The 19463-nt window shown below is 29.1% G+C and overlaps 1 protein-coding gene across 5 annotated transcripts in view; it reads left to right on the top strand.

Moving 5' to 3' along the window:
- Positions 1-19463, top strand: part of LOC118064690 (sodium channel protein 60E-like) — a 59100-nt gene that overhangs the window by 4031 nt on the left and 35606 nt on the right. For all 5 annotated transcript variants that reach the window (XM_035079469.1, XM_035079466.1, XM_035079468.1 and 2 more), the window contains 3 exons: positions 16735-16943; positions 17547-17767; positions 19084-19264. In XM_035079469.1, coding sequence (XP_034935360.1) covers positions 16735-16943; positions 17547-17767; positions 19084-19264 — 611 coding nt within the window. The remainder of the gene's footprint in view (positions 1-16734; positions 16944-17546; positions 17768-19083; positions 19265-19463) is intronic.

The raw sequence follows: 19463 nt of genomic DNA, 5'->3' as shown, positions 1-19463 counted from the left end.
TTGATGTTTATACCAAATATATAATGAATACATGAAAATCAACCTGGTTTAAATCATTCTACACATTGACTGTGTGTGTTTAAGATCCTACGACATCAAATTACTTGGATATGAGTACTTATGAATATTTCACAATGTTTTTGACCTATTTTTCTTTCACTTGCTGATATTAAACCTCACATTAACTTCTTAAACAAGTCCTAATATAACTCTTAACTTGATGACTTGTTGACTATCTATTCAATCCTTTAATATCGAGTTTCGCCTTTGAGATTTCTATTACTATAGTGATTTTCCAACTGGGTCGCTGAGGTATGAGGGAATATCAATTGAGACTAACTGATTAGAATTGATCAGCTTTATGGAGAAATTGGAGAGAATAAGTAAGACTATAACAAAGCTCAATGATGACCTAATAATAGCCGACACAGTTTCCGGAGCATTCGTGCGAGCAAGTGATGGATAGCTAGTATGCTGCAAAGTTTTCTATTTGAAACATTATTGCCGTCTAGAAAATATTTAATATTACTATACACTGATACATAAATATTATTCATTGCTAAATGCCTGTTAATGTACAACCAAATTTTAAAGTTTAAATCAATTGATGTTTCTGAAAAGTGCCTTCATTTTCTTGTTGTGATTGAACTGCGATATTACCATCGGAGGAGTCATCATCACCTACAGACGTCATTAAGTGATAGAAACATTTGAGACATAATTATTTTATCTAGTCCTCAAAAATAATTCTGATGAAAAATACTGATTGTGAAACGAATTAAAAATTTTTCTATTTCTCGTTGAAAATGAATATTATTTCTTTAAGCTGTTTTACAGCTTTTCATTTTTTAGCTATCTTCTACAAGGTTTCTGATGAAAAGATTTTCATTTTATCCATAAGAACAGTTTATAATGTAATATAAAAAGAACAAAAAAATAAGCAAAATGGACAGTTTTAAATCAAGCTGTACCAAATACGCAACCATCTTCCAAATTACTTGCACTTCTGATTCTTGTAATTTATTTGATCATAGAAGTCGGTCGAATCCTGAGGGTACCATAGATTTCACATTGAATATTTATAATATATAGGTTGCTCTATTAAAATTTAAACTTGAAACGAAATTAAAATATCTGCAATCCCATCAAACTTAATACTTATATATCAATCTCTCACTTTTTCTAAGTTGGAAAATATTTTTAGAAACATTTATACATGACCTACAAAACTCATATAGGAGAATCGTCATAAAAATATTCTTGTATTTTTGCAATTCTTTCTTTTAGATATATAATATTGACAAATGAAAAAATAGAATATAAAAAAATGAAAAATCATTAAAATTCTAATCAGGATATCGTTAAAAATAGAGTACATTGCTGCAGTAGTAGAAATGGGGTTAATAGAAAATATTATGATTATGGATTTTAATTACCTTATGCAGTAACACTTCGGGGTCTGAGGTCATGTCGCAGCTTGGTTTAGAAAGAAAAATATCGATGTTTCATAAAAGCAAACATAAGTACGCGTGTGGACATGACGTCACATTATCGTGTACTGCATCAGGCATACTAGGGTAGCTGTAGCATTTAAAATATTTTTGTCCTTGTACCTTGTTCGTATAATACTTTTATCTCAGGTTTTATTAATGTGATTTGGAACAGTGATTTGTTATGAATTTAATGTTAGACAGATTATGGGATTGAATACACGTTTATATTAGGAAAATAACTCTTAAAGATTATTGATATGGTACAGTACTGTTACAAAATTAATGTACTGATGACAAGTATTGTGATGTATATATGTATCAACCAATTTAATTTGTAGACATTTTGTCAACAAACTTGCAATTTTTACTGTTTAATAATAATTACAATAGTTATAATCCCGATGAAAAATAATTTAAAAAAAGATAACTGTTACCTTGGAAATAACAAATCAATATAGAACAGATAAAAAAGTAAGTTTTTGTAAATGTTACTGAAGATAATGGGAAAGTAGTAATGGTCGATCAATGATCAGACATCTTCGCACATCTATGTAAAATCGATTCTTAATGTGATTCAATTTGAAATTATATTTTTTTTTCTATTCTAAAGTATAACTATTTGTAAAAGAAATGATATTATTAAACTGATCCGAATATTGTAGGTTGTACGTAAGCAACTACAAACGTGTAGCTCTCCATCATTAAGTTGTAATTGGTTTTAAGAAACTATTCACTATATTGTTTTCGTGTTTTCTATTATATAATATTATTTACTTATTAATAGTTTCTGCAATTTTCATCATGATTGATTCGTTTCTTTGCTATGAATGTTTGTTTTACGAAAGTTATTAAAGGACAAAAAATATTTTTGAACATGAATATAAGATAAAAAACATCTTTGATGACCTTGAAATTTCAAGTATGTTGTGTCGTTTTTTATTTTGAACAAGAATATATATATATGTATATGTTGGGTGCAGTAAACATATTTTTCGTTATACCCGTGCGGAAAGTTTACTTTTCCATTGGAGAGGGGTTGAACTTTCCACACAGGTATGACGAAAAATCATATTCAGCCGTAGGGAAGAAAATTAGACTAGCTTTAACCACGTGTAAAAATACAACCCGAGCCGAAGGCGAGGGTAGTAAACATGTGGTTTAAGCTAGTCTACTTTTCCTCCCTAGGTGTGAAATGTACTAATTCATATAGGTTTTTAGCTTTGAAAAATTAACAATGTATATCCATCTAAAATAGATAGTATCTTGTAAACACTCAATGTTGGAGAAAATTGAGGATGGAACGGGCGAGGGAAAAAATTTAGCCTAAATGTAAACACTTGTTTCACACCCCCCTTCTCTTTTCCCCTGCTCCATCTTCAATTCTCTCCAACACGAGTATAATTATTTATAGTAACGAATATCATATATTCGACAAATGTGAACACAGGCTACTAAGTTTTCCATAAATCCCTTAGACAATGATGTCATTTTAATTGAAAAAATTTTTTGCAAGAAATATTGCATGCTAGAATTAAAAAAGGTCATTGAAGCTGTTGGAATTAAATGTAGCAATTACTAAATATAATTTATTAAATATGCATTAACACAAATCGCCTGACTGATTCAATATTTAAAAAGTGACCTTGATAAATTGATTATATTACTCACTTATTGCATACTTTTAAATATATTTTGACTTGTTGCTCTTCTTGACTTTTTGCAACAGGTTCCACTCGAGAATTACGATCCGGTCATAGCTTCGTACAAACAACCTCTTGACGTTATCATCGCCTTTATCGACTACTGTAACATATTTAAATTATATTTCAATTTAGCATATTCAACTTCATCGTGGAAATTCTATAATGCTATTATCCACTTCAATGCCTGACCAATAAGTGTATAGAACCAATCATTTCGAGGGTTGAATACTTTTTGTTGTATGAAAGTTTTCACATAATTTTTAAAAAATAATGAAAATAATTCTAAAGTATTAAAACGAATACATATACTTTTGTACATATCATTGGAAATATCAATATTGTATGTTAGGGCAAGTTGATTGTATTTTTTTCATTATTATGTATATTGTTGGTTTAGTATTGATTTCAAATGAGTTTGAAAGAACCAAAGTTTTTTTTTCATGTTAAAAAACTTTATAATCGTTACGATGACGCAAAAGTTTCGATTGTAGTGTAAAAATTGAATAATCAATATGCTGGCTTTCGTGCTAATGAAGGGTAGTTCGTCATCAATGCATGAAAAAAACAATTGAAAATTATATGTAATGTAAAACTTTCATTATTTGATACTGAAATAATCTATTGGTAATAATAAACCAATAAATAATTTTATTCTTGAACAATTTTAAACAAGCTTTCGTTAGTTTCTTTAATAGTCCAAGGGAGTTTTCATACTGTAAGGATGAATTAGAGTAGAATCTAAATGTTGAGTTTTCTGCATATTTTCAAAGTCATTTCCATTAGTGGTTGAATCATGCACATGTTCACTTCACGGTCATAACACGAGAAAAATATCGGAAGGAACTTTTCATTAACACATGTTCTACTTTTCTCAAGCGGAAATAGAGTTACTAAATAACAGTCCGGCTACCAGGCAGCATGACGATCAATATAACAAATAATGAGGATCGTGTGTCGTTGATCTAGGAATATGAATACCTGTCGTCACGATACAGGACTTGTGCGAAAGTATAATGAAGATCCAGTTATACAATTCATCATTTTACCCTTGAATATTTAAACTGATTAACTTTGTTCATTACTTTTATAGATATTTTGAGTTTTTCCAATTCTACTTATACTCTCTTTTCTATTGCTAAGTAGGTTACTCAGCAACTTGTACAATAAGAAATGTAAAAAACAAAACTGAAATGCTCGATGAAAATAGGTCGATTTAACAACACCTGGCGTTGAACAAATCGCGCGTTCTCAATCTCACGAATCGTTTTCTATTTGCTGTATGAGTCTTCCAAATAGACATTAGGGTGATACAGAAACAAAGAGAATACGGAATCGGAAACAAAGTAGAAGGATCTTCGCAAAACTAGATAGTCTGTTGACTTTCAAGATTTATTTTCAACTAAAACCTCAAGAATTTTCAACAATTTTACAACCGCATGCAGGAATACAATATTTTCATCTTTTACAGTATAAAAAAACAAATTTTATGACATTACTTTTTTCTATACAAATAACAAAAAATTAAAACATATCACTGCTAGTTCCCCGGTGCTCTGTTCTCAGTTCATTATTTATTTAAAGATTATCCTCTTTTTATCAACATGATCGTTTTGAAAACTTTTTTTCCTTTATTTAAACTAATATAACAGAAAATTAAATGATTTATTAGCATGTTCAGTAATAATCATATTTTTTTTATCTTTATTAAAGTAATAGTTTATTGACGTTCAATTATTTCATTAAATTTTTTTTCTAAATCCTAATATCTTGTAAAAACTTTACTTATTTTTTCTGCATATCAAAAGAGGGAGACTATTCTTAATACAGCGTTTTTAGTTGTGTCTGTAGTTTACACCACTTGATATAATCAGATTTTTCAATGAGACCCTTTATTCGTCAGTCATTTTTAACAAAACTATTGATCCAAGAAATGCTAGAATTGAAATTTCACCTTTAGAAAAGAAGAATAGTTAATAATTTTCAATCACCAATTTTTTGTTAATTATTTACTGTCATAGTCGCTTGGTTTCATGGTCAAAAAAAATTTAATATCAATCAACCTTCATTTTCTCTTTTTTTTTATGATAGATTTACGATAGAATTATTATAGGTCTAGATTTAAAATTTCCAGTAATAATAACGTTTTAAATGCTAAAACAAAAAAAAAGTTTTTACAAATAATTTTTTACATTATTCAATTAACTGCTTAGATATATATATTTTTCTTTGGTAATGTAGACGAAAGAAAAATAAAATATAACACGAGGGCAAAGTGAAATGTTTGAGAAAACTCACTAATTTATTAAAACAAATTAAAAAACGCCTCTTGCACTTTTTGTTTCTTAATTTTTTAATTTATTAATGCAATAAAACTTATTGAAATTTGTTTACATATTGATTAATTTCTTAATTCACGTTTCTTTTTTATGTTCCACTTTATCCCTCTTGCCCCTACAGGAAAAGACAAAAAATTTAAAGCTCTTTTTCGTACGTTTCGTATCGAAAAATAAAATATTTTTATTGCTTAAAATCCAGTAAGCCACTCTAATGTATAGTTATCAAGGTTTTTTTCGTTCATAAATATATAAATTGGAGTATGACGTTTCTTATTGAGAAAAAGATTACTTCTCAATTTTTCTCTTTAGTGCGAGGGAGATATTTATCTGATGAAAGAAGTATCGTGCTTGCAAAATAAGTAAATGGATCATAATTTTACTTTTTCTGCTATATTCTTTTGTTGCGTCTAATATTGCAATAGCGAAAAGAAACTAAGAATGTACACGGGGAGAATTTTTTCACTAAATGTAAGTGCAAAAATGACAAGTGCACGTTTCGAAATTTAGAAGTAAAAATGTTTCTGTTCCACAGTAAATTTTGGATTGCCATAAGTATTTATGTTACTAAGACACTTTTTAAGTCACAAGTTTACTTACAACAACTCAAAATTTACTATCGAATAGAAATATTTTTATTTACAAATTACGAAATTAATTTCTTCTAGAAGAATTATTTATAAAATTTTCAATTAATAAATAGCGCAACTAATTGTTGCAACTTCACTTGTTACTACTCAGTTATGACTAGGTTTCGAAAAGAAACTGATTGACTGTAGTAAAACCTATTATCTCTTGATAAGTTTACTTAAACTGGGAACGTTGAAAGTAAATCAAATTAAACGAAAATGATTTTTTCAAAAACTCATAAAACCTCGATTAATTTATAAAAAATGAAATCTGTATAAATTAATTCAATTAAGTTAGGATAGGATTAAAGTTATTGCTATCCTTCTAACGTATTGAAGTTCAAAGCTGGACAATTATTAATATATAATCATCAATATTGTTTTTCTTTAAAATAGCATTTAACTATAAAAAATTTCTGTAGTAATTTTTATGTACATTATTTTAATACAAAGTGTATGTGTTAAATCTTTACACAAGATTTGTGTCAATAATTTAACACACAGGAGGACCAAATTAACATAAATTTTGTGTTAATTCGACACAACTAATTAGTTACCCGAGTAAAAATTGTGCATTGAATTTCATATACACTGAATAACAACAAAATCGAAACTTCAATTTGAATTAAAATAACACCAAAGTAAGCCCTTTTGGCGAACAAAATAGTTAATCCACTCCTTTACGACAACTAATAGAGTACCAGCTTCAGCACCGAATCACCATCAAATGACTACTATCGTTCAAAAATTGTATACCAAATGAACACCAACATAGCACCGTTTACTACACTAAAATACCACCATTTGACAACTAGACGTATGTTAATTTGTGCAAATATAAATTTATAAGTAAGGGTGGAAATTTTATAAGACGAAACTTACTTATTAAAAATTAATTAAATTTATTTTCATTAAAATCACAAATTCATGAACACATTGTCTATTTCTTGATTGTTACTATTATAACTATTATTAGTCGGAATATTCGGATGATTATAATAATTTGGTGATGTAGCATAGTATGGTGCTGGGGAAAAACCTTGACAATTTGGATAATATTGACTGGGATAATAATTAGGATTGAAATTTGGATTTGGAGAAATCGATTGCTATTGTGGAAAATGGAAATTCGAAAAAACGGGCTCGGGTGGTTGATTGAAGTTGTTATTAAATTGATTTTGATGATAGTGAAGGTTCTGATGCTGTATCTGTTGTTGCTGAAGGTCCTGATGCTGAATTTATTGTTGTTGAAGGTTCTGCTGAGGATAGTGGTGACAATGGTAATGATGATGGTGATGAGGATGATATACCTGAGGAACAAAATTAGTTCAATTTATCCTCTGATCAATGTACGTTGTTTGAAGAAGATTTGATACAACAGTGATATTCATTTATATACTCACATTTTTTTCCGGCGAAGTTGAAATATTTCTGGAATTGGATTCTGTCTTCGATAAATGCGTTCCTTTCTAGCCGTTCTGGATGTTGTTTTTGTTTTTTGTTTTCCTGATAATGATAATTTAAATTCTGGTTCTGCTAATGATTCTGATAATGTTGATGACAACGGCAATGATGCTTCAAATGATGATAATGGGGATGGTGATGATATGCCTGAATAATCAAATTATTGTAATTCATTCCCTAATCAATGTATATTTTTTAACAACATTTGATAATAAGAAATTAGTATTCGTTTATATACTTACACTACTTTTTTCTGAATTTGGGATATCTTCACAATCAGACTCCTCAGTTAATGGTTGTTTTCTCGTTGACGCATTTTTTGCTTGGAGACTCCGCCTGTTCACAACATCATTGTAAAGATGCGCGGTGGTTTCAGTGTCATAACGCTGAGTGATGTATCTTAAACAGAAATTAAACCAATTATAGCTGTGCGAATTTCTGGTTCCAATGTATTTAAATTATTTTCGGTGTGATAAAAGATCATTTTCTCTTCTGAAACTACGGTAGCAATTAAATTGCGGATAAGACCCCTTTTACTGCCGCTCCCGTCAGATTTTGCCATGTTTAACGCATTCGGCGTAATCATGACTCCTGTGTCCAGGAAGAGTTCAATCTAATAGAGAATTTTGAGAAAATGTAGTATAAAATGTGAAAACTAATATATTCAAATGTTGCATGGCAAATGAAAAAAACTATTTATAATGGCGAAAACTTAATGTTATTAATTACCTTTTTTATTTCCTTTCTCATCGCATTAGGATTGTTATTTGCCATTAATTCCATCAATAAATCCGATTGCATCTTAAACAGCGTTACATACTCTGGAGTGACTAGGAAATATCAAAGTTTATCATCAAAAATTTGGAGTGTAGTTATTCTATTCAGATATAGTTTACTTTCTCTTTTGCAATGAAAGAGTTACGTCGGTTATTCAAATCCTTACAAATGCATTTTTTATGATTTTCATATGTTGAAGTTGATGTAATTGATTTTCGCCAGATAATGTTAGTGACGATCTTGTGATATCAGGGAGCTGAAATATGTTTTTGCTCAGTTCGTCTATTTTTTTTTCTCCCTTAATCTTACGAGTTTCGGCTTTTTTTGACATTGCGGTCTTCTCCGCAGTTACTGCTGCCGAAAGAGAAGGTTTTTTCACTCGTCCACTACAATCAACTATTAAAGACTCGATATACCGCTTATTACCTATCAAAATAAAATAAACTTTTGATTGATTTACTACATTAATTCTAATAATCACTTGGTCTTATTGAAAAAAAACTTTAGTATCAATATTTATAACTATTGTTCATAACTATTGATAACAAAATTATAAATACCTTATATCAAGATTCTTCCCCTTTCTAATGACGAATTAAATAACTCAAAAAATATTTTTGGACACTTAGTATACTTTATGCGCCTTAGTCGGAGCTTCAGGAAAAATTCCAAGGGCCGCAGGTAAACAAACGTTGTAAGAAAAAAAAGAAATTGAAAGAATTTGGTGTTCATTTGGTGCTGAATAAGGCATTCTAAATGCAATCATGTTCTTGTGGTGTTTTGGGGCTTCCATCGACTTTTCAATTGATATCTGTCCCTCATTTGGTGGTATATCAGTACTCTTAATTTTACAAAAGAAAATCGAGTCTATTTGGGTTGTATATTGGTGGTAATCGAACGTTTGGTGGTCTTTTGGTGTTCTCTTTGTGCTGACGATTTTTACTTGGGTATAATTTTACCAGTAGATATATCAATATAACTATTAGTTAGTGTATATTTTTACACGATAGTGTGTAAAATCAATTGATCTAGAATGTAGAAGTTTACTCAATGAATGTGTTGGCATAATTTATTGTAATGTTTAGGAAATATTATACTCTTTCAATTCTCTGCAGTAAAAATCGTGGGGGTTTACATAAAAAATACAAAATACTAATTAATAAAGGAAATTTTAATGAATATCTTTTTATATTTTATGTATGTTGAACATCAATTTTACGTATACACGGTTTAAAGATTACGAGAAGCACTGATTGTGACATCTAGTCAAAAATATTCTATTGAGAAGATTCGAACCTATGACCGCTTATTAAACTAACGCACGCAACGAAATCGACACTTTAGCTCGCTTGGCTATCCGAAACTATTGGAAATAATTAAAACTTTCAGGAATATAAAATTATCGCAGCTTAGTTATTCTAATACTGTTTATCAGATGGTATGAGGATCTGTTTTACACTGCAAATAGAATTTTAGTTATGTAAGTGTTTTTTTTTATTTATTTAAGCTAAAGGAGTGTTCAATACATGTTGAAAATTGATTTTGACGTATAACACAATTTTTGTGTTGAAAATACACAAAAAGTGTACCAATTACATCATTTTCAAAATAGGATTTTGAAGAATTATAACGATAAAATTTGTACATTTATTCTCCGTTATGCGAAGATTGTGTTACTTTTTGTGTTGGTCATAACTTATTAACATTTTTATTGTGTTAAATCGAAATTTGTCTCAATACTTCCATTCAACACAAACAATAAATGGTACATTAACACAGGGTTGTGTTTTTATTTAACACCAAAATTTTAACTACTACATTATTTCACACAAAACACACAATTTTTCAGTATGTATGCACATAAAAATTTACTCAACATCTAATGAAAATTACATTGTGTAAAGGGGAAAAGTTTTAGGTCAAAAGTAACCCTATTATTTATTTATTAAAAATAAAATAAAAAAATATTATTTTTTATTTTAAAATTTGTTTATTGTTGATATATTATTATAGCATGAACATTATAGCTTGTGAAAATTCTGTGAAAGATCCATCTTGTAGTAGAGATGGTCTTGAAGAAGATTCAAATCTACGATCGCCAACTTGTATGCATCTAAATCCGGTGTCTTAACCGACTCGGCTATCAACTCATTAAGAAAATAATATTGATTAAGGTTTTTGGAGCATATGTTTTGGTGATTTAAAGAATTCATTGCTGGGATTTAAAGAATACAATTACATCTATTGTTGTGTTAGTTGTTAGAGTATAAATATTTTATTTATATTCAGGAATTTCCGCCGTCCCCGCAGAAATATTGACGAAAAACTTTTGAGGTTATCAACTCACCGACATTAAGTGTGCACCGTGTGCACATTGGAAGATACGTAACATATGTGTTGTAATTTTCAATCAGTACCGATTAATTTTTAATGTTATTGGTGAATTTCAATAAAATTTATTAAAATTCAGCTAAAATATCGAATTTTACTTTACATCATTGAATATTCGTACAAAACATAGAATTATCCTATAGTTGTTCATTAAATAACAAGTTATTGACAGTGTTTAGGAAATTTCATGTACAGTTGTACGTTAAAATCGTTGAATTTTCAATTTACCCTTTACAGTGTTGTATATATAGTTCAGGAGCTGTCAATCCAAAAAGGCCCCTCATACTGTGCAAGTAATTTTTTTATTGAAATTGATAGTTTAAAATTATAGAAGTTGAAAACGCGAGGTTGGGGTGGATTTGCAATTCCGGAAGGATGTTTAAAAAAATTAATTATTAAAAAAATGGATTAATGTTTCTCTTTCATGGTATGAAATGGTTTGTCTTAAGTGTATTTGGTACAAAATTTCATTCTCCTTAAAAAAAAATTTACGCAAACCAATTTTTTTAGCCGGGAGAGTCAGGCAAACTTTTTAAAGTGTGTGATGAGGGAGAAAATTTCTCTTTTATATGTGACATGTTTTTTTTCTTATTTGCTGCCTTTTAACGTCCTCTTTAAGAATATCTTAGTTTGCGGGCTTAAAAATGGTCGGAAATATCCGGCAAACCAGCTTAAAATCCGTTAACTCCGAACTCATTTTCGATAAATAGAATTATAATCAATAAATATACTTTAGAATAAATGTCTTACAAAATATAACATCTTATCGTTTCGGCGATTCAAAATTATGAAAGAATAATATAATCAACGGGATGATAGGGAATTTTTCTTTCAGATGGTTCAAATAATTTAATAAAGTATACACTTTTTTTTGGAAGATTTCAGAATGTCAAAATAAATTCTGTTCTGTGCTGTTTCTAAATTCAATTTGAAGTCAATCTGAATATTTCTCTACTGAGATCAAATGAAGTATTTGCACATGTGTCTGATCATTTTGTTGAATAAATTTATGGTTTTTTACCATGTATGCATTTATTTAGATAGATAGATAGATTTATTCAAAGAAGGTACATATCTTTTAAAATTAAAGACTTATTTTACACTCCAACTTTCCATACAATATAACATCCTTATTTTACAATTCGATTCCTTATAATATACATCCATATACTCACACAATAGTTCATTTTACTACATCCTATTTACCAAGGAGCCATTACGTTGTGACTCTGAGGTTGCGTCTGCAGCCAACTTACCGCTCTATCACTTACTCGAACTGTATCGCATTCGCATAGATAGACACAGAAAAACTGCTGGAAACCTGTGCCGATCAGCTGGCTCTGTGAAACAGCCTCCCGCTCATGGTGGCCAGAGAAAAACCACATGAATGATTTCATCCCGGCCAGGAATCGAATCTGCTACTACTCATAGCACGTCAGGCTGACGCTGTACCCATTAGGCCACCGTATCGTATACATTCATTTATTTTACAAAATTTTTAGTTAAAACGAAAGTGCGTTTTTCAAACAATGATCCTGACTGTATTTTGCTTCGGGAACAATGGTCTTTGTGGTTTACTCGAGCCAACGCGCGTTTTGATTGACTACAAGATTGTTATGGCCCGCTAGCGTAACAACATCTACAACGTTTGTTCAAAAATATGCGGAGCCGAGGTTTTTGTTGGTTGGGGCAGGTGTCAAGATGTATGTAGATATTAATAAAAAATTCAAGAAAATAGAATGACGTAACTAATGTCAGAAATTATTCAAAATTTATATAGTTGGGTAAATCTTTGTTAATTAAATAATTAAACTTTTTTATTCTATAATAATAGTAACACATATATGATAAAAAAATCAAAATATTGCAACATAATACTTCATTATTTATGGTACTTTAATTTAATAAAAATGTGAATCTAAATAACTTAAAATAATCTTTTGATAATAATGGAATTTGTGATAAATAACTTTGATTGATTTCTCATTCGAAATTCGATAATTGAACCTTCAACAATTGTGTATTTAATACTACCCCATACAAAAGTAATAAGGAAAATAACACTTCAAATAAATGAAAAATTAATTTAAGTTATTTATTTCAGAATCCGTTATTATTCAAAGATTATTTTATTAACTTCCCAGTGGGAAGTTATTGTAATGAGTCCGATTTTGCGAATCCCAAATTTTGATATATCTCCACATTTCAAGGTCCCCAGAGTTGAATACAATAGTTTTCGAGTGGACGTCTGTGTGTGTATGTACGTATGTTCGTTCGGAATTATCTTTCGCCTCAATTATCTCGAGAACAAAAAATGATATCTATGTGGGACCAATTGCCAAAAATCGTTCCAGCCATGTTTTTTGCAGAATCAAAAAACTGAAAGAAATGGTAAACTAGCGAAATTTTATTATTCTTTCCACTGGGAAGTTAGTAGTGTGGACCTTTTGGGTCGCACCCAGATCACTGGAGAGCACTGATGTTTTAAATTCAAATTCATCAATTCAAATGCGAACAAAAACGGTGGAGTTTGGGACTTATTTTTATGTGAAAAGTCTGAGTTGAAAAATAAGATCTGATTTCGACTTTGAAAAAAAGTCAAAAGCAGATCTTGTATTCCTTATGAATTAATTTTGTTTTCAACTTAGTAGCTTTGATAGAAAAAATAATATTTTATTCAAGTACAACAAAGCTAAGTTTAAATTCGTTCAATCAGGTCACTTATAGTTAAGATCTGGCTTTGACTTAAAAATTAAAATAATAATAATTTTATTGTGAAGAACTATGTTTAAACTGAGTTCAGATTTTCCAAATCAAGTCCTATTTTTTCACTCAGAAAGACGTTGAACCGAGATGGGTTTATATCTTGCTGATATTTTCATATTGATAGAATAAATAATTCAATGAATTAAGACGTAATCATGTTGGACATAACACATTTTAATAGAAATTAAAATATATTAAATCGTTGAATGTTCACGTCCTGTTTTAGTGTCATCAAAAATGTTGTAAGAACTTTTGCAATTATTCAATAAATAGTCGTCTATTCTATTATTACAGATTGTTGAAATTAAATTGATGATAGTAAAGAAACTCTAAGTGTAATTCAGTAATAGATTTCACGTATTTCTCGAATGTTCTACTTACAATTACATCGAATTCAATCGCTTCATCATTTGTTGGAAAGTAATCAGTTCATAAGCCAACCAAGTACTTCTTTGTTGATTAGGAAGTGATTCTAGTAAAACTTGGACGATGTGATTTTCTGTAGTTGAGCTTCTACATATCATCCGAGAAAGAGAGAGGGAGAGAGTTACTTGAGTAGAAATTGTGGAAATCATAATTTAATAATGGGTAGTAACTAATCAATCAGCCATTCACTAGACTATTAGTAAAAAATTCAAAATTTAAAAACAAAATTTTTTTTAGGTACATTGTAGACTTGAATATTTCTTAAAACTTGTAAAAGAAATTAGTAACCATTTACTAATTCAGAGTGAATTTTGACTATTTGTATCATTGCTCAGTGCCGTAGGGGGAAATAGTAAAATAATACTTCACTAGTCGAATTATTCAATTAATAATACCAATTGAACCAGTGAATTTGGACTAGTGAATAAGAAGATATATCTATACATTCATATATTCACAAACACATGTACATAATCCGATGATTAGAGATTGAATTCGTTCATTCTTATTTACAGTAGGGCTTCGGTCATCCGGAGAGGCAAAAACAAGATTACATTTAAATTAACATTGTGGATCGAATATCAACGGTAAACAATACAACATATTCAGACAGTGTAGATTGCGGTGACTCAACATATAGTAATTAAGTCATTAAGAGGTTGATTATAATTTAAACAATAATTCGGTACAGGTCATTTATGCAAACAGGTAATTCGCGAGCAAAGAAATTCCAATAATAATTAACGTGACTTTAACAATCAGGTAAATCAGCTAACTCCAAACGTATGAGATACGGACAAGTAACGCTAAAAGAATTGCACAATAAGGTAAATTACTCACTCTAATTGTGACTGTTGAGCCAAAGCCGATCGGTCTAACGTTAACGTTTAAAAGTATTCATTGATATATAGGTGGTTCAAATACAGAAATATTACATATTTATTTGATACAGATGTATTAATTTGCGACTCCGGTCTATGACTTAATTCGCATTAGAGAAATATTTACATTAATTGATTTATTTCTTAACCATTTTTCATTAGCTATATCACTTTCAGAGTTCACAGATAGAGCACTTAGAAAATCAAACAGAAGTCAGTTATTAGATATTAAAAGTTATAAATTTTAGGAATCGTTCTCGTATTTTTCCCACATGACTAGATCCTGTACTGGTCAAGTTAAGTTCAGATCAGTTCTTTCGATCACGATGATAAATAAATAATCAGTATCAGTTACAATCAATATCTATATCGACTAATCTGATGTCACGATCTATCAGTCAAGTTCGAGTGTCAGCCGATCGGTCTATGTTCACAAAATCAAATATGTTCACTTTTTAGTCACTTAGGACTTTCGACAATTGGTTGCTGCCTAGTGGCGCAGCGCGAACTAATCTAGTACATAAGGACTGTATGTATGTCCCGGGGGTTCCATTGTTAAATTTCAGCCGGTTTGTGAGGCAACCCTCACAGTTCATGGTGAAAATATATTTATCAATGAATGCATAGAAATTATTCAATCTTTCTGAGTAAACTATACACACTCGAAACTGCACATTGATAAATAATTATAAACCATTGATATGCGTGACATCATGAGCCGTATACTATGAATTGAATTTTCAAGATTTTTACTGGCTTAATTAGTAAATGGGTCTGGAGTAACTAATTTTCCAGTTAAATTATAGATAAATGGATGAACCAGTAAAATGTTTACTAATTCAATTTTAGAGAGCATAATTCTTATTACAAATAGTATGTGAATATTATGATTTCTTTAATAATTTTTTTTTTGTATAGAAAATTGAACATGACCATATGAAAAATGTGACATTTTTTCTTATATCCATAAAAATGTTAAAAACATGAAAAATTGATATTTTATGTTTTTATGTTGTCACTCAGTCACCTCTAATTTGGAGGTTTTCTCTACGTAATTGTCTTACCGTATACGTGATGCAAAATCAATTGTCTGGATCATTGAGTAGTAGCGTGCAAGTCCAATAAACACGTGTGTGACACATTGTAACTTGTATTTTCTAGAAAAGTAAAACTTTATTGCATGATCATGCAACAATTTTAGAAAAATCGATTTTTCTGAGAGCAACTGCTAAGTAAAGGGAATTTTTTCGAAAATCCAGATGATATTCATTCGAAATTTCTGTTAGGTGGTATTATTTCATCTTACGATTACATAAATTCAATAGTCGTACATTGTGATAATCAGAAAATCATTCATCAATGGTATCACTAACTATCCATAATTTTTAATATTCATGATTGCATATTGTAGAGGAAAGTGACCAAATATAAAATAGTATATACTCAATAAAGAATACGATAATTTGAAATGCTATATTTAGTCACTTTCCTCTATTATTATTACATACTCTTGATGTAATTTGATCTATAAAGTCGATTGCCAGTTTTCTTTGTGTTTTGTAGTTAGTACACATTTATATCATTGAATCAATTAAATACAAAATTTAATATTTTCTGATAAAAAATGACTCAGTCATCTATATTAATGTATTATATTTCATCATACTACAATACATAAATACATTTTTAATATTTTTACTGCCAGCCAGTAATCGACTCCCTTTTCGAAAACTTCTAGAACGTATTAATAAGAAAATTGAGATCATGCACGTTCTCCTCATTGATTTACTTTTAATTAATTAATTGATGGTAAGCAATAATAATTTATAACAATGAATGTTACGTTAAGTTTATTTTTTTTTTCTTTACAGACATTTTGTGTTGTGTCCAAACGGTTCCGCAAAAACTATATTCATAGATTTACAGCGACAAACAGCTGGTTTATATTTTCCCCTTGGAATCCTATACGACGTTGCTGTATCTTCCTAAGTACAAATCAGTACTTTGATTATATGGTTATGTTGACCATAGTACTTAACTGTGTCTTCCTCGGTATGACCGAGCCAATAGAAGAAGCTGAGTAAGTCATTATTTCATTATTGAAATTATAATAAAAAAAAAATGAGACTGTTTTTTTATTTTCAACTCGACAGATATTGTAAAATATTTGTATGTCGCCATCTAATGACTATTAGACTAACGACAGTTTGTTAGTTAACGACGATTGCTTGACGATTAGATTGTTTATAGCAACGAGGGGAGAGTTTGTTTATCTCCAGTTTTGACTGAGACTTGAGTTGACCGCACGTATTCTTTCGATTTAATTAATTGCTGTCAATCTTTAATAAACATTTTCTTTATTAATTAATTTTCTGAAGTTGTTGTTTGGTCTTATTTTACAATATTTATAAATAATAGTTTTAGTATATTGTTTTTATTCTGTTAAATATTCATGCTATAAACTAGTTAGTTATAGTTGATGAAAATATTCAATTTGGATTTGCCGATAAAAATCAAATAATAATAATGGAAAAAAAAGTTAAAATTAGACATAATCTTAGAAATTTGCGTTGAATATTTCACATTTCAACAAATCAGTGTGTGGCTATCAATCTATTACATATTTATTTATCTAAAAAATCATTGCAAAAAATTAATACGATTTATATTATGTTGTTAACAGATATATCTTCCTAGCAATATACACAACAGAAATGATAATAAAGTCGATTGCAAAAGGCTTTATTCTTAACAAATATACTTACTTAAGGAATCCTTGGAATTGGTTGGATTTTGTTGTAATAACAAGTGGTTATGCTACTATTGGTATGGAGGTTGGCAATTTGGCAGGTTTAAGAACCTTTCGAGTACTCAGAGCTCTTAAAACTGTATCTATTATGCCTGGTAAGTATGTTTTTTTAAACTAATAACAAATATTCCCTTATTCATTATTTATATTGATATGCAGAAAAATAAGTTATTTATACACTGAAAATCCAAGTGTTTAAAAATTAAACACTTAAAATGTTTACAATGTTAAACGCCACGATTTGCAGTGTAGTTGAAAATAATTTGTCGTTTATTTTTTCGTAAATATTTCTGAAGTTGTTTAGTAAAATAATTATTTTTAATATTATTTGATTATCTTTAGAACTTGGAAATCACAAAAGTGATTGAATAAAACGAATAAACTAATAAACGTTATATTAATTAACATAATCATCTCTATTATTTACTTAATTTTCAAGATACTTGATGTTGTAGGAATTTAATAATATAATTATTAATGAATTGAACATAATAGATAGTATATGACAAGTATCTGTTGAATGTCGTAATAGATGTTCAGTAATAAAAAATTGAGCTTATTTGTAGTACTATTAATAGACATGTTATTTTTGAAAATTTATTACAATATAAATATTTGCATAATATACATTCGAACAACTTTTTTTCTTTCTTTCAAATCTAATTAAATTTATATGCAAGTTTAACATTATAATTAAAAAAATTTGACCAAATCCAGTATCAGAATGGAATTGTGTCAACCAGAATAATTACGAGTTATGGTAATTGTTTGTTTGTTCAAAATCCAAAAGAGAAATAAGTTTATTTGGGATATTGTAAACAGAATATTACATTAATATATATTTAAGAATAAGGTTCGAATTAGTTAAGATGTAATAAACAAGAAATTGTTAAATATTATGAGTACGTGACGTATCACGTAAAGTAATTATCCAATGAATTTTAACTGTCAATTTATAATTTGTATACGTCAGTAGATAGTAGTTAGAAAGATAATGAAAGGGTAGAAGAATGCTAATATTGCTATAAATAACAGTCCAAGAGTAAATATTTTTTTATTACATAGTTTGTTAATAACTATTTATATGAATAAATTATATTAAATGTTTCTTTTTACTTGATGTTGTTTTCTCACGATGATTTGACATAGAAACTCACAAGTAAGGAAAAATACGTCACAAAATCTACTTTACATTCGATTTTCTCATCCTCTTGAATGTGACAACGAATGAATAGTTTTCTAATGACTTCTTTGAGTACAAGGTACTTAGGAAAGAGAAAAAGATCCAACTTTTAGTAGGTCAATGAGATATTTCTTATACTTTGTCATCCTTTAACAATACAAGCAGTCTGGTTAATTCCACCTTATGCATTACAATTATTTCTATCTGTTACTATTAATTTTTTTTCAGGCCTCAAAACCATCATTAATGCACTTTTGCATAGCTTTAAACAGCTTGCTGAAGTTATGACACTTACCATCTTCTGCCTGATGGTTTTTGCTCTCTTTGCGCTCCAAGTATACATGGGTGAGCTTAGAAACAAGTGCGTTAAGCAACCGGAGCCCAATATCTCCGATTCCGAATGGAGGCAGTAAGTTCAACTTTCCTTTATTTACTTAAAATATTTCATCAAGTGCATCAAATTTCAATCAAAGTATTACGATAATTTTTTTTTCATATCGTTTGAGTAGATGTCAACATAAAAAAACAGTTCCTATAAAATTCTGAAAGAATTTCATTCCAGAAATATTTTACTAATAAGACGGAAAAAAGTTTTTTAAGATTATTTA

Source organism: Chelonus insularis, unplaced genomic scaffold (genome assembly GCF_013357705.1).
Source record: "Chelonus insularis isolate UGA/USDA-ARS -01 unplaced genomic scaffold, ASM1335770v1 contig_24_pilon, whole genome shotgun sequence".
Taxonomy (NCBI): domain Eukaryota; kingdom Metazoa; phylum Arthropoda; class Insecta; order Hymenoptera; family Braconidae; genus Chelonus; species Chelonus insularis.
This window is presented reverse-complemented; position numbering and strand designations above follow the sequence as displayed.